The 14246-nt window shown below is 41.3% G+C and overlaps 1 protein-coding gene across 1 annotated transcript in view; it reads right to left on the minus strand.

Annotated features, from left to right (window-relative positions):
• The window catches only part of LOC108673665 (macrophage mannose receptor 1), a 50530-nt gene that overhangs the window by 9956 nt on the left and 26328 nt on the right, over nucleotides 1-14246 (minus strand). The window contains exons 10-16 of the mRNA XM_018161523.2: nucleotides 10681-10722; nucleotides 10397-10555; nucleotides 7593-7747; nucleotides 7136-7226; nucleotides 3824-3982; nucleotides 804-1043; nucleotides 241-429 (exon numbers count right to left, since the gene is read on the minus strand). Of these exons, the coding sequence (XP_018017012.1) occupies nucleotides 241-429; nucleotides 804-1043; nucleotides 3824-3982; nucleotides 7136-7226; nucleotides 7593-7747; nucleotides 10397-10555; nucleotides 10681-10722 (1035 nt within the window). The remainder of the gene's footprint in view (nucleotides 1-240; nucleotides 430-803; nucleotides 1044-3823; nucleotides 3983-7135; nucleotides 7227-7592; nucleotides 7748-10396; nucleotides 10556-10680; nucleotides 10723-14246) is intronic.

Below are 14246 nucleotides of genomic sequence, written 5' to 3' on the forward strand. Positions count from 1 at the left end.
GGAGGAGGAGGGTCGAGAGGGGGAGGGGGGGCATATGGGGGAGGACGCTGGGGGACGAGACGCTGGGGGGGTTGTGGAGGGAGGGGGGGAGGAGCCGGTGAGAGCCAGGAGGGGGAGGGTTGCTCAGTGCCCGGGGTGCAACAGGGTGCTGTCGGTCGCCAATATGGGGGGGGGGGCAAGTCCCTGACGGGGATCGACGGCCCGGAAATGGAAATGGAAATGGATCAAAGTAAGACTTACCATCTAGATGACTATAGAGGAAGTTATTTTCGTCTGCGGATAAGATGGACGTAAGGTGGCCACCAAATTCTTGGCATTTAGCCGATGCTTCGTCGTATTTCAGTGTAGAAAATTCCTCCTTATGCTGACTGTCATAATAGCAATAACCGCCGTAAAACTCCCAGCCAGGATCACAGCCAACAGTAGGATCTGAAAATTTTTAAATTAATGGTCATTATCTCCGGGCAAAATTTTGTTGACAAAATATCAATACATTGAAAGTGCAAATTTAAAATACTAAAATTGACTCATTTTACAAATCAACTATCATCTCATGAATGATATGAAATATTGGTCCTTGGAATAAATTGGTCCTTGGTAAAGAAAGGTATTGCAGTGAAATTGAAGATCAATTGGTTGAGCATCGCTTTATTTATTTCCTTGATATATTGCATTTGGTAAGGAAGTTGCGGGAAGTAGTTTCAATGATGCTACAAGAGCTCCTATCTACTGCAATATTTATGTTGATCCATGCAATAAGCGTATATAAATTCGATTTCTATTCGTGACTTCGACATTCTTACTTGGGAAATATTCGCAAGCGAAGTGATGCGAGCCGTTACAGGGATAGTTGTCGATGTAACCGTAATTGGAGCTTTCCGGATTTGAATCAGTCAGGGCGCACAGCTCGGTGTCGTTGTGGTCCGGCTGTCCAGGCCTCCAGTTGACGAAGTCATCAGCCGAGCCATCCGTCCATTTCCAGGCCTCGCCCTCCTCGAGCCGCAGTCCCAGCCACGTCAGATCGATCGAATCGTTGATCAAACCTTGGATTTGATACATTCAATAAACTACATACTACGACAACCTCACCTAGCACGCAATAGACACTACGACAACCTCACCTAGTACGCAATGGACACCACGACAACCTCACCATGCACGCAATGGACGTTGGACACAACGACAACCCCCACCTAGCACGCAATGAACACTACGACAACCTCACCTAGTACGCAATGGACACCACGACAACCTCACCATGCATGCAATGGACAATGGACACAACGACATCCTCATCTATCACGCAATGGACACCACGAAAACTTCACCTAGTACGTAATGGACACCACAACAACCTCACCATGCACGCAATGGACGTTGGACACAACGACAACCTCACCTAGCACGCAATGGGCACTACGACAACATCACCTAGTACGCAATGGTAATGGACACCACAACAACCTCACCATGCACGCAATGGACGTTGGACACAACGACAACCTCACCTAGCACGCAATGGACACTAGGACAACCTCACCTAGCACGTAATGGACACCACGACCACCACATTATGCAAGCAATGTAAACTACGACAAAGCTAGCAAAAGATACCACAACAACCCCACCTCGCATGCAATGGATATCACAACTCCACCAAGTAAGCAAAGAACTCGACAACCCCACCTAACACGCAATGAACCCACGAAAATCCCACCTAGCACGCAAGGTTAAACTCGACAACCTCTCCTTGCATGCAAGGACACTACAATTAACAACCTCACATACCACGCAATGAACACCACGAAAAGATCACCAAGCACGCAATGTACACCACGACAACCTCACCTAGCACGCGATAGACACCACAACAACCTCACCAGTCACGCCAAGGGACACCACGACATGCGACCACACCTAGCACGCGATAGACACCACGAAAACCCCACCTAGCACGCAATCGCCATCACAACAACCCCACCTAGCACGCAATGGACACCGCAACAACCCCACCTAGCACGCAATGGACATAATTAGAATCCAACCTAGAACGTAATGGACACCACGACAACCAGACTTAACACACAATGGACACCACGACAACCTCACCATGCGCGCAATGGATACCACGAAACCTCATCGTACAAGCAATTGACACCACGGCAACCTCACCTAGCACTCAATTGACACTCAGACAACCTCATCCGGCACGCAGTGGACACCACGATAACCTCATCTAACACGCAATGGACACCACGACAACCTCACATTGCATGCAATAGACACAACGACAACCTCACCTTTTACGCAATGGACATCACGAAAACCTCACCTTTTACGCAATGGACACCACGAAAACTTCACCTTGCACGCAATCGAAACCACGACAACCTTACCTAACACGTTACGAACACCACAACCTCACAATGCACGCAATGGACACTACGACAACCTCAACTAGCACACAATAGACACTACGACGACCTCAACTAGAACGCAATAGACACCACGCCCACCTCATCTTGCACACATTGGACACCACGACAGCCTCACCATGCACTTAATGGACACCACGAAAACCTCACCTTTCACGCAATAGACACCACGAAAAACTCACCGAAAATTGTTAACTAGCAACACATGAAGATTTACATCCGGTTAAGAATCGGCTCGTTTTTCAGGTATAAAGATACCCCCTACCTGTTCTTATGCGATCGTCACTAGTTAGTTTACAGATAAAGTTGTGCGCAGAGCGCATCCGCGTACGTCGGTATGACGTCACGCAATTTCTATACTAGCCTGGCTGGGCATGAGGGCGGGAGTCATAGAACGGGGAACCTAGTTATAAATCCACCTCATTCTGCTGTACGTGTTCGATCATACCGAGCAGTGCAACACCTCTCTGTATCTGATAGTGATTTTAAAATTCTAGCTTCCACATCCGGTGTTACTGATCTACGAATTTTGAAATCAAATCCCTGTATATATTAAAACAGAAGCCTAGTCTGAATGCCGCTTTTAGCTCCTTTCCTCTTTAAATTGTAAATAGTTAGGCCGTTTACTAGTGTTAATTTCATTTCTTATTACATTATTTTCCGTTTTAAAACCTGACAGTGCATTTTACTTTACTAATTGATTGTATTTGTGTTTCTAGGACTGAACTTCTTCTGAACTGAATTTTGTGTTATGAACTGACGATGGAGCTAGACTCCGAAACGTTTTCTTTTATAAAGATATGGTTAATTTATGTGGCATTTTCTTTGCTTTTAAATTCCTGGTTAACTTTTAAGTGATTTTAATACTTACCTAGCACGCAATGGACACCGCAAAAACCTCTCCTTGCACGTAATGGACACAACGAAAGCTTCACGTTGCACGTAAAGAATACCACGACAGCCTAACCTTGCGCGTAATGGACACCACAACACCATCCATTACTTTGCACGCAATGGACACCGCGACAAATTCACCTTACACGTAATGGATATCACGGCAACCTCACCTCGCATGTAATGGACACCATGAAAGCATCATGTAGCACGTAAAGGCACAGCGTCTACCTCACCTTGCATGTAATGGACACCACAACAACATCCATCACCTTGTACGCATGGACATTGCGACAACCTCACCTTGCACGTAATGGACACTACGGCAAACTTCACCTTGCGTGCATGGACACCGCAACAACCACACCTTGCATGCATGGACAACACGAAATCCTCACCTTGCACGTAATGGACAACACGGCAACCTCACCTCGCATGTAATGGACACCACGAAACGCTCATCTAGCACGTAATGGACACCGCGACAACCTCACCTTGCACGTAATCAACCTCCTGCTGAGAATGCCAGCTCAGCAGTGTCGCATCTCCCTCCACTTCCCTGCACTTGTCGAGCGCAATGTCCCATGTCTCGCTGATCGTGCTGATGTAATAACATTTGTTGTCATGCAGCGACCAGCCTTCAGGGCACGTCTCTGGGGAAGAATTCACTGTTTGAGAACTCAAACGGAACAGTCACGCAGTGAAAAAATAAGGACTAATGATGCTCGCCATTTCATTTATGGGATATATATTTTAATTTGAAGCCATTTCATTTTAAAACGAACGTTGTTATGTTAACGAACACAGCAAATAAAAAATGCTATAGTGAGTACTTAAAGGCTGAGGTGATGCTATCGAGAAGAAATGCAGCTAATCAAAATAATCAGTATGTAATGTAAAATTTCCTAGCACCTTCAAACACAATTATTCGTACAGTTGGAAAATACCAAAATAGTTGCAATATTAATAATCAAAGGCATTTCCTTTCACCTCGATAACTTTTGTAGTCTCTTTCTATAGTTATTGATGAGATTCGCAGTAGTATCTGATTGGATATTATTCCATTCTTCAATTGCGACTTGTTTAAATTTCTGGCTATTCTTGGGAGCCCGATTATTGATTCTAACTTCCCATTCTTGCCGTAAGTTCTCAATCCGGTTCAGGTCGGGGCCAATTGCTGGCCACGGAAGAACAGTAACCTTCGTTTTATTAAGCCAAACGATCGTAGCTTCCGACGTATGCTTCGAATCATTATCTTGCTGAAAGATCCATCGTCATTCAAGACCAAAATTCAGAGCGGATGTTTATATGTTTCCTTCGAAATCGATACATAAACATCCTAGTTCATTATTCCACAAATTAGAACAACTTCCCGATGACATTTGAGGAGAAACAACTCCAAACATAATTAACTTGACTCTCTGAACAGGCTAAACTCTTGGAATTTTGATCTTCTGAAGGAAAGCCAAGTGGTCGAGCGTGCACGGCCTCGTGCGCAGCCCAACACCCTAGTGACGAATCACGGCGGACTGGCTACCGTCGCCTGCGGCGTGAAACTGACCAGGCTCGACATCGGCGCCCGACCCACCACCTTTGAGCTGCTGTGTGTCACGGTCGCTTGCGGCTCGTTCGCATGTGTTGCTGTCGTCATCTATCGTCCTGGATCAGTTGCTCTCACACGTGATTTTTTTGTTGAATTAAGCGATGTTTTCACTCGACTTGTGACCCTCACCGATCACATTTTTATCACTGGTGATTTTAATGTTCGACTGGATCGTGCCGACGACCAATGGGCGCGTCAGCTGAACGATCTGCTGTCTGCCTTCGGCATGGTCTGTCACGTTACTTTACCAACCCATGACCTTGGCGGTTTGCTGGATGTTGTCATCACGCGTACCGACATTCAGCTTCTGCCCGTTGACATCATCGAAATCGCAATATCTGACCACCGACTACTCCAGTGGACGGTGCCATGTGTTCGTTCGGCGTTGACGTACAGAGAAGTCACCTGTCGCCCGTGGCGCGATCTCGACGGCGATGTTTTGAGCAGGAGACTTCAGTCGTCCCGACTTGGTCGGCCGGGCTCATGGTCGGAGCTGTCGGTGGATGATCTAGCAAAACTCTATGACATCGAATTGACATCTTTACTCGACGACCTCATTCCTGCACGAACTGTTCGTGTCCCNCGTCTGTCCACCGTCGGCGACAGAGCGTTCCCGGTCGCTGCGGCCAGAACATGGAATGGTCTGCCAGCATCGGTGACATCTGCTTCTTCGCTGCCGTTGTTTCGTCGACGCCTAAAAACAGAACTTTTCCGTAGAGCCTTTGAATCTTAGGCCTAGCTGTCATCTAATCTATCATGCATATTACTGGTTTGGTATAGATGTTGTTTGTTCTAGCATAGACGTCATCAGTCTTGGCACATGTCCTCTGTTTTAGCATAGACGTCATCTGTTTTTATCCTTTCGGGTCTTTTTAAGCCGCTTGTAACGTGCCCTCGAAGTTCGATGTGAACGAGACGCCACGACAATCTCTTCGTGGAATAGTAATAGTAATAGTAAAGCCTCCCATTCTTTCCTCCAAATATTCTTCGGATTAAAAAGTTCAAGTAGCTCGATTTTTGTTTTTTCGCCATATAATACTTGATTCCAAAAACCTCTCTCTTCGTCTATGTAATGAGCACCACAGCAACATCCATCATAACCTTCCATCTTGCTGAGGTTGTGATAGGTCAATTTGTATAGGTCCAGGGCAATGAGGCCAATCCAAGTATTTAGATAACTGTCTTGAATGGACATGCATGTTTTATTGTTTTGAACTTGTATCTTGTGAATGGCACACGAGCAGCAATAAGATGTCATGTGTAAAGTGGGACTCATCGATGTCTGCGTCCATGCAGGCCATTCTTCTTGAACGTTGTTACGATGACTCACGCTTGTTCCCACACTGGTTAATCTACTGGCAATGTTCTTCAACACCACTCTAAGATTCATATTTACCTCACGACACAGTTTTCCAGCTGATCGTTCCGATAGTTCTGGCTTCTGTCCCCGTCCGGGCAACGTGTGCGAAGAGCCAAACTCTACTAACTTCTTTATCACCGACTGCACTGTGGATCTTGGAATATTCAGGCGTTGCGAGATACACCCATAACCATTGCCATATTTGTATAGGTCAATAATTTTGCTTCTCAAAGCTGTGCTCCTTCTTTTTTCCCATCGTGAAGTTTACTGACTAATAGCAGGAACCGACATCTCTTGAATGACGTCACCGATAATACTGTCCACCGGGATAATATCCGAAAGGATACCACTTCGGATCACATCAACTATGGAAAGAGACTGCTAGAAGTTATGAAGATGAGAAGACATGTCAACTGTACGAATAATTGTGTCTGAAGGTGTTGGGGAGTTTTTCATGTTAAAAAGTTTTGAGCGTGCATTTTGTTCTGAGAATGCAGTATTTTTTTCTTTGTTACATTATTTTTTCTCTATCGTAGGCTCTTACTTTCATTAATTTTCGATTTTTTCCATAAAATCTTGAAAAGAAAGGGGGTGTACGAATAATTTCGTCGCTAACTGTGAGAGAATTAAAAGATGATAATTTAGTAAGGTCTTTAATGCTTAGAATTTTCATCAAGTTTTCCTATAACTGGACCCTGAACTCAACACCGTGTCTACATTGATGCATTTTTCTCCTGAGTTTGATTAATTCTACATAAATTTGAATGAACTGAGGTCCACCTGATTTTTTTGCATAATGTACAGGATATTTTAATTTTCAATCCGATGCGTAATATTACTCACTGAATTGTGTTTTGCAAACGTAGCGCTCTATGTTATCACAGGGCATGTCGTCCCATTGCCCCTGACCAGCCCCTGCATATGAGTACATCATCTGAGGAAAGATGAAAGTAAAATATTATATTACAATTCAAATCTGGTTTTGCAGTCTGTAGATGTTAGTAAGCAGGAGCCATTTTTATCGCTTTTAATAGTAACATTTGTTAAGGAGCTTTCTTGTTGGTAGCATTGACCTGAAGTGAGGTACTCTGGATGTTGTCATGCTGTGTGGTACAATTATATGTATGATAAGCACCCCAAAAATAAAATCTTACGTATATATGGAGCCATTAATCATACTTTTTCTCTTCGAGTGCTCACTATTGATTAGTGCAATAAGATTTCTTAGCATTCCAATAATTTTAAAGGTAATACTGAATTTGAGAACAGACATTAACTTTTTGGAACGAGGGTAGCATACCCCTACACAGTCCTCCAGTCCAAATTGATTGTTAGGTTCCCCGGGATACCAGTTGGTGTAAGTGATCAAGTTCCCGTCCACCCACGATGTATAAGATCCGTTGTCCAGGGCAATGAGGCCAATCCAAGTATTTTTATAATCGTCTTGAATGGAATCTAATGAGCAGGCAAATTTGGAAATTAGTGCGCGTGAAAAATGGCGGTCAAAATTCCAAATTTTTTCTTGAGAATTTACTAACCTTCGTTCTGGAAAACATCTGCCCTTCTACGAACATTTAACGAGCACAATTTTTTTCGAACTCTTCGGTTTATTCACCTCCTACTCTCAATATTATCAGTCCTCTCATGACCGAAGTACCTAGGAGCTTGAATTGGACAGCCTTTTGCCTGTCCGCACATATACTCGTATATAAGAAACGTTGATCACATGAGAGAGAAATCTTTACAATTTTAATCTCTTCATTTTCGCGGTCAGTTGGTTAACACTAATCGTCTCAGCTACAAGTTACAACCTCATGCATAAATGAGATCTTCTAGTAATTGTTCATCCAAAATAAGATGTCATCCCTATTTTGCAGGGAATTGAAGTACACTGCCTTTCATCAAAATCTGTCTTCAAACGCACAATTGACAATTTAAAAACACTCAACGCGGAAACTTTTGAAGGGGATTTTTGTAGGTGCGAGTGAGTCAACCAATCAGAGCGTTGCAATGTATCACTGCATCAATGACCGCTTCATTCCCAACGAAAACTTTTATGCAAAATTTTAGAACTAATCAGCATATTCCTAATCAACTGGCCGATTAAACACTACGCGTAACCCGTCCGAACGACGGAGACCACTAACACACCTCACTTGAGTATTTTGGCCGACCAGCCAGTAAAAATTGTCATTATCATTTCATACAGCAAATCAGAAATGAAGTTCGTTCTCGCAAGTCCGCAAACGTTATTTTTCTAACTTTTTTCGTTGTTTCTGTGCATGAATGTTTAAAACACTGGATTCGAATGTATCGTCAGTACCTTTATTTCCCGCGAAGCTCTATTTGTTAATTCAAAAATGTTACAATAGTGTATTTTCATTATACAAATACAATCCCATTCTCAATACAAAAAGTTTGCACATGTGAATTCAAAGTTATTGACAGAAGTACACTATATTAAATCCACGACATGTACAAAATAATACCATCATATGCAACTAAAATTCTCATCTCAATTAAAGATGCTGCAACCCTGCAAATATTCTGGTTTCGATAGTAACAATATCGAGAAACAACATTCTCTCTATCAAAAATACTACACTGAGAAAAAAAGGCCCCCCGTTTTGAAACACTTGGGTGTTTCAAAACCTCTCGAGCTTGACGCGCTTATATTTGTGCGGCTAGCGGCTAGGGTCGCGTGGTCAGTGCGCCGAATGCTGTCATAGGAGGAGGTTGTGCGGAGCCGCCGCTCATGAATGCACGAATCTACACTGCTTACGGTTAATTGACCCAACTCAATTCGTTTAATTGATTCAAATCACTGCTGTTCTTTTGTCAATAGTAATGTTAACGAGCGACATCTATACCATTCACGCACAGTAGAAGTTGATAATAAAATCGAAGATTTATTCTGGTAGTACCGCGCGCAAGACAAAACCAATACTGCAGCTCTATGTAGTTGCCGTCTCCGTAGCCGAGTGGACTAAGGCGCCTGCTCGCGAGCGTTTGGTTGCAGTCTTGGCAGAGGTTCGAATCTCGGCGGGCGACTCATAGTTTCTTCAACCACAGTTCGATAGAGGTGAGAGCCAAGAGTGTAGTTTCATGATGATTGTACATACCGATAAAATTGTGTAATAAATATGTGTATAAAAGAATGAATATGTGACTAAATTCGCTGTGAAGGAGAAAAGCGTTGAAATCAGATAAATACGGATAAATATAGTTTTCATAATTTTGGTATTGAGGCAGCCATGGATTAGACTGCGATCGACCGGAGGAGTAAAATATGTTAAAATAATTTCATCAGGCGCTGGAAACTGGACAAGGATATTGCATAAATTCTGAAAATAAGGTTTCATTCTCCGTAGACTTCCCGTGTTCCCCCGTTGAAACACCCAAGTGTTTCAAAATCGCAAATTTTGAAACACCTGAACGTTTATGAAACACCTGGGTGTTTCGGTTTGGGCACGATCGCTCGGGGAGGATTTGAAACACCCAAGTGTTTCAAAACATGGGGCTTTTTTCTCTCAGTGTACGTATATACACGTGGAAAAGGACGATAACTTTAAAATCGTTCTCGTTTTTCTTCAAGATCACAAGAGAAGTCTCAGAAACGAGAGGACAAAATAAGCATAAACAAAATTACCAGTAAGCTAGGTTTCAACTTGTACTTCTAGCTCTATTCAAATTAGATATTTTTTCAGTAATATATAAGTAATATCTTTAATTTGACATATTTATGATACAGCACAAAGATAACAAATGTTTTGAAAATAATTGATGAAGAGGACAACGAGAATGAAAATAATATTTTCGCCCAATGTATCAGTAACCTGTTTTCTATAGTTCATTTGTAGTAAGCACATCTCGAACTGCATTTGACTGATCGAGATGGCACAATTTTTTTCTAAATGTCGGCATAATATATAAAGGGAACCATATTCTGGTGACAATAATTTTAGTCTAGGCCAGTCAACTGTAATAACAGTACAATATCATTTTTATGCAACTATTTGACATAAAAAGTGGCGAAAAGTGAAAACTAGATTCTCTGGAATACTAAGACTGGTATTATTCGAGCATTGTGTCACAATTTCTTACCCAAAATGAATTTGTTCTCATCTTCACTCATGATGGAAGTGAGTGAGCTACCATACATGTCAGCACAAGAACCTCTGGCGTCTGACCAATTCTTTAGCTCCGATGAGGAGGAGATGTAGTAGCAGAACTCGTTGAAAAACTTCCAGCCAGCGGGGCACTCTGCAATATAATACCACTCATGTTGATGTGTGAAAATATGATTTACTGGCATTTATATGAAATCTTATTCATTAGCTGGAAAATTGGCAATGAAGAATATGAAAAGTTAAGTCTTTTTCACTCACCTAACAGAATTGGCGGAGGTGTTGGTGACTTGTAGTCAAGTCCTGAAAAATATACAGGATAAAAATCCACAGCATAATTCATACTATACTAATGGAAGCTTGACTTGATAACCGATAAGTTAATGATATTTTATGTGATGCAATTGTTAGATTTATTGTTTGCAAGGAAAATTTCCTTAAATGAGAGGTTTGCCTGCCATAAAACGATGTCAAGTTTGATACAACTGCGTTAAAGTAGACAGTGTCGACATCAACAAAAAGCATACAACAATTGGATGGAATTGATGTAACTTATTTGCTTAAATCGTATGTTAACTAAGAATTTAAGAGCAAAGAATAGTCCACAAAAATTAGTATCTTTATAGAAAACGATTCGGAATCGAGCTCCATCGTCAGTTCGTAGAATCTAAAAATTACATAGAAGGTCACAAATTAGTACAATTGAAAGCACAGAAAACAATTAAAAACCTCAATTTACAAGTAATAGGGCACAAAACCTATCTATTCACAATTTCAAGGGGATAGGCGCTAACAGCTGAATTTAAATTGAGCCTTAGTTTAAAAATGTACAATGTTCTAAAATACGCAAATCTGAAGTACCGGAGGTGGAAGCTAACACCCTAAAGTCACTGTCAGAAACAGGGACATCACACTGCTCAGCGTGAGTGCGCACAGCCGAATGAGGGGGGCGCGATAGCATGTCCTGGCCTACAACTCCTTCCCTTGTGCTCAGCGACCCTGGAATAAAGATTGCGTGACGTCATCCCGACGTACGCAGATGCACATCGTGCACAACGAAATTGATAAACCAGGGACGATCGCATATGAACAGGGAGCATATCTTTATATCTAAGGAAAGAACCGATGTTGAAACTGTTTACCAGGTCCCATACTTTAAAAAAAAAGTTAAGCGATCGTAAGTTCATCAGCCAATCATTGACGGCCGTTCAAGTAAAATCCATCAATCATAGGCAAGAAAATAGAGCGTAAGTACCTACGTTTACTTTGTCGAAAAGGTTAAATTATAGTTTATAGATCTTCTATGGCAACTAATCAGGGATGTTCAAGTTTAAATTTCTATACCAATTCATTTTTAAAATTTCAACGCAGTCATTCAGCCATCAGGGAGGTAGCGACTTTACTTAATCGGTTTTTGAGGCTTTCTCTCCAGCGAAACCGAAGTCGGGCAACGCTGGCCGCCAACATACAGATTATCTTCAGCCATCATCCCTGCTACTTTCACCTGTGTCGTTCCTGTTGCCAACCTTTGTGCTCATCCGTGCGTTGGATTATTGTCTTGTGGCTCCGTACGGCGATGATGGAACTGCACTAGGCTCTACCACCTACTAGACGACTCCTCACCTGGACCCAGAAGAGCTTGCACTTTTGTTTTGAAGCCGTAAGTCGCTATCCTACCCTGTGCCGTGGTTCAGTGACTGCTTCTTGAAGTGTCTTAAGTCGGCTTTGCTAAGTTCCTCTAGAATTAGACATTCATCCGGCTAAATTTTGTCTTCATTTGAATGTAACTAAGTTTATCACATTCCTCATTAGTTGCCTATTGATCACTGATTTAATTGATAACTGATTTAATTAATAACTGATTTAATTGATAACTGATTTAATTGAAAACTGATTTAATTGAAAACTGATTTAATTGATAACTGATTTAATTGATAACTGATTTAATTGAAAACTGATTTAATTGATAACTGATTTAATTGATAACTGATTTAATTAATAACTGATTTAATTAATAACTGATTTAATTAATAACTGATTTAATTGATAACTGATTTAATTGATAACTGATTTAATTGATAACTCGTTGAAATTGGATTCGTTCGAATTCATAATTGATTAGACCTATAACTGTGAGGGAATTATGATTACTAATTTATTTCTCATTTTTTACTCGGTATTGACCAACTCTTATTTGTTCTATCTAGGATGAGTGTCCTGACGAAATAGGTCGTCTGGAAGAAGGGGTGGCGCAGCTCGATTTGCCCCTTCCGTGGACGGCTCCAGCGATTAGGTTTATTTGATTTTTCAATAAATCGTATAAAGATTTATTATCATGCCCGATCGTTGTTTCCCTGTCCTCGCCACGACATTATTTTCGTCATACTTTGCGAGTTTTGAAAGTATGGCCCCAGAACATATGAAGTTTGATGTTTGGAAAGTAGCTATCGAACAAGACTATTAATTCTCTTGACATAGCTTCGGACGCAGGGCCGAAGTATGGAGAAAAATAATACATAACGTTCCTTACCCTTATTTTATATTGCCGTTCTTGCCCTTGTATTTTATATGGCTTACCTAAAATTCATAAGTTTGATTTTGCTTCTAAGTTTCAATTTCGACAATTTTTGCCGCGTGTAATACTCCTAGTTTTAAACTTGCTAAATTTCTCTTACGGTTTTAAACTGTCTTACGACTAATCGATATACTGTTGATAATTCTTACACGTTTGTGGATCGCTTGAAATACTTTACTGAACTTCAGGATTTAACTATGGCCTCATTTGACGTAGGAAATTTACTTACCAATGTACCCCTTCACGAAACAATTGAAATTTGTCTCAATTCTCTGTTTGAAAATATTAGTGATCATTTGTTTGCTTTAAACCGTAAATTTTTCAAATCTCTTTTACAATTACCAGTTTTTAACTCGTTTTTCATATTTGCAGACAAGTTTTATTGACAGATTGACGGTTTAGGCATGGGACTACCGCTTGGCCCAACCTTTACAAATATTTTTATATGTTTTCACGAGGGTTCTTGGCTGGCCAATTGTCGTCTTGATTTCAAGCCAATTTTTAAGCCATCGACGTATCAACAGATACGTCGATGACACCCATTTAATTTTCAAACATCCCTCCCATGTCAAACCATTCTTTGATTACCTAAACTCGCAACATAATTCTATCACATTTACCATGGAGCTTGAATCTAACAATAGTTTCCCCTTCCTCGATTGCAATATTACAAAATCTAATGGCCGTTTTTTTACTTCTGTGTTTCGAAAACCGACATTCACCGGTCTAAATACCAGTTTCTTTAGTTTTTGTTAATTCCGGTTCAAGTTATATGGGCATCTAACATTATTATACAGAGGTTTTCGCATTTGTTCAACATTCCATGCTATGCACGCTGAATTTGAATTTCTACGTAATATTTCTCGCTTAATGGATTTCCGGCAAGTTTGATGTATACCCAAATCAAGAAATTCTTGTAGAAGCGATTCAGTGAGGTAGCTCCCGAGCGCGATAGTAGGAACGTTATTTATTGTTATTTTCCATAATTCGGCCCTGCGTCCGAAGCTATGTCAAGAGAATTAAATGTCTTGTCCGATAGATACTTTCCAAACCTTAAACTTCATATTGTTCTGGTAAACAGTTTCAAAATCGGTTCTTTATCTAGATATAAAGATGTGTTCCCTGTTCATATGCGATCGTCCCTGGTTTATAAATTTCGTTCTGCACGATGTACATCAGCGTACGTCGGGATGACTTCACGCAATCTTTATTCCAGGGTCGCTGAGCATAAGGGAAGAAGTTGTAGGACCGG

Source organism: Hyalella azteca, unplaced genomic scaffold, assembly GCF_000764305.2.
Source record: "Hyalella azteca isolate HAZT.00-mixed unplaced genomic scaffold, Hazt_2.0.2 contig9392, whole genome shotgun sequence".
In the NCBI taxonomy this organism is placed as follows: domain Eukaryota; kingdom Metazoa; phylum Arthropoda; class Malacostraca; order Amphipoda; family Hyalellidae; genus Hyalella; species Hyalella azteca.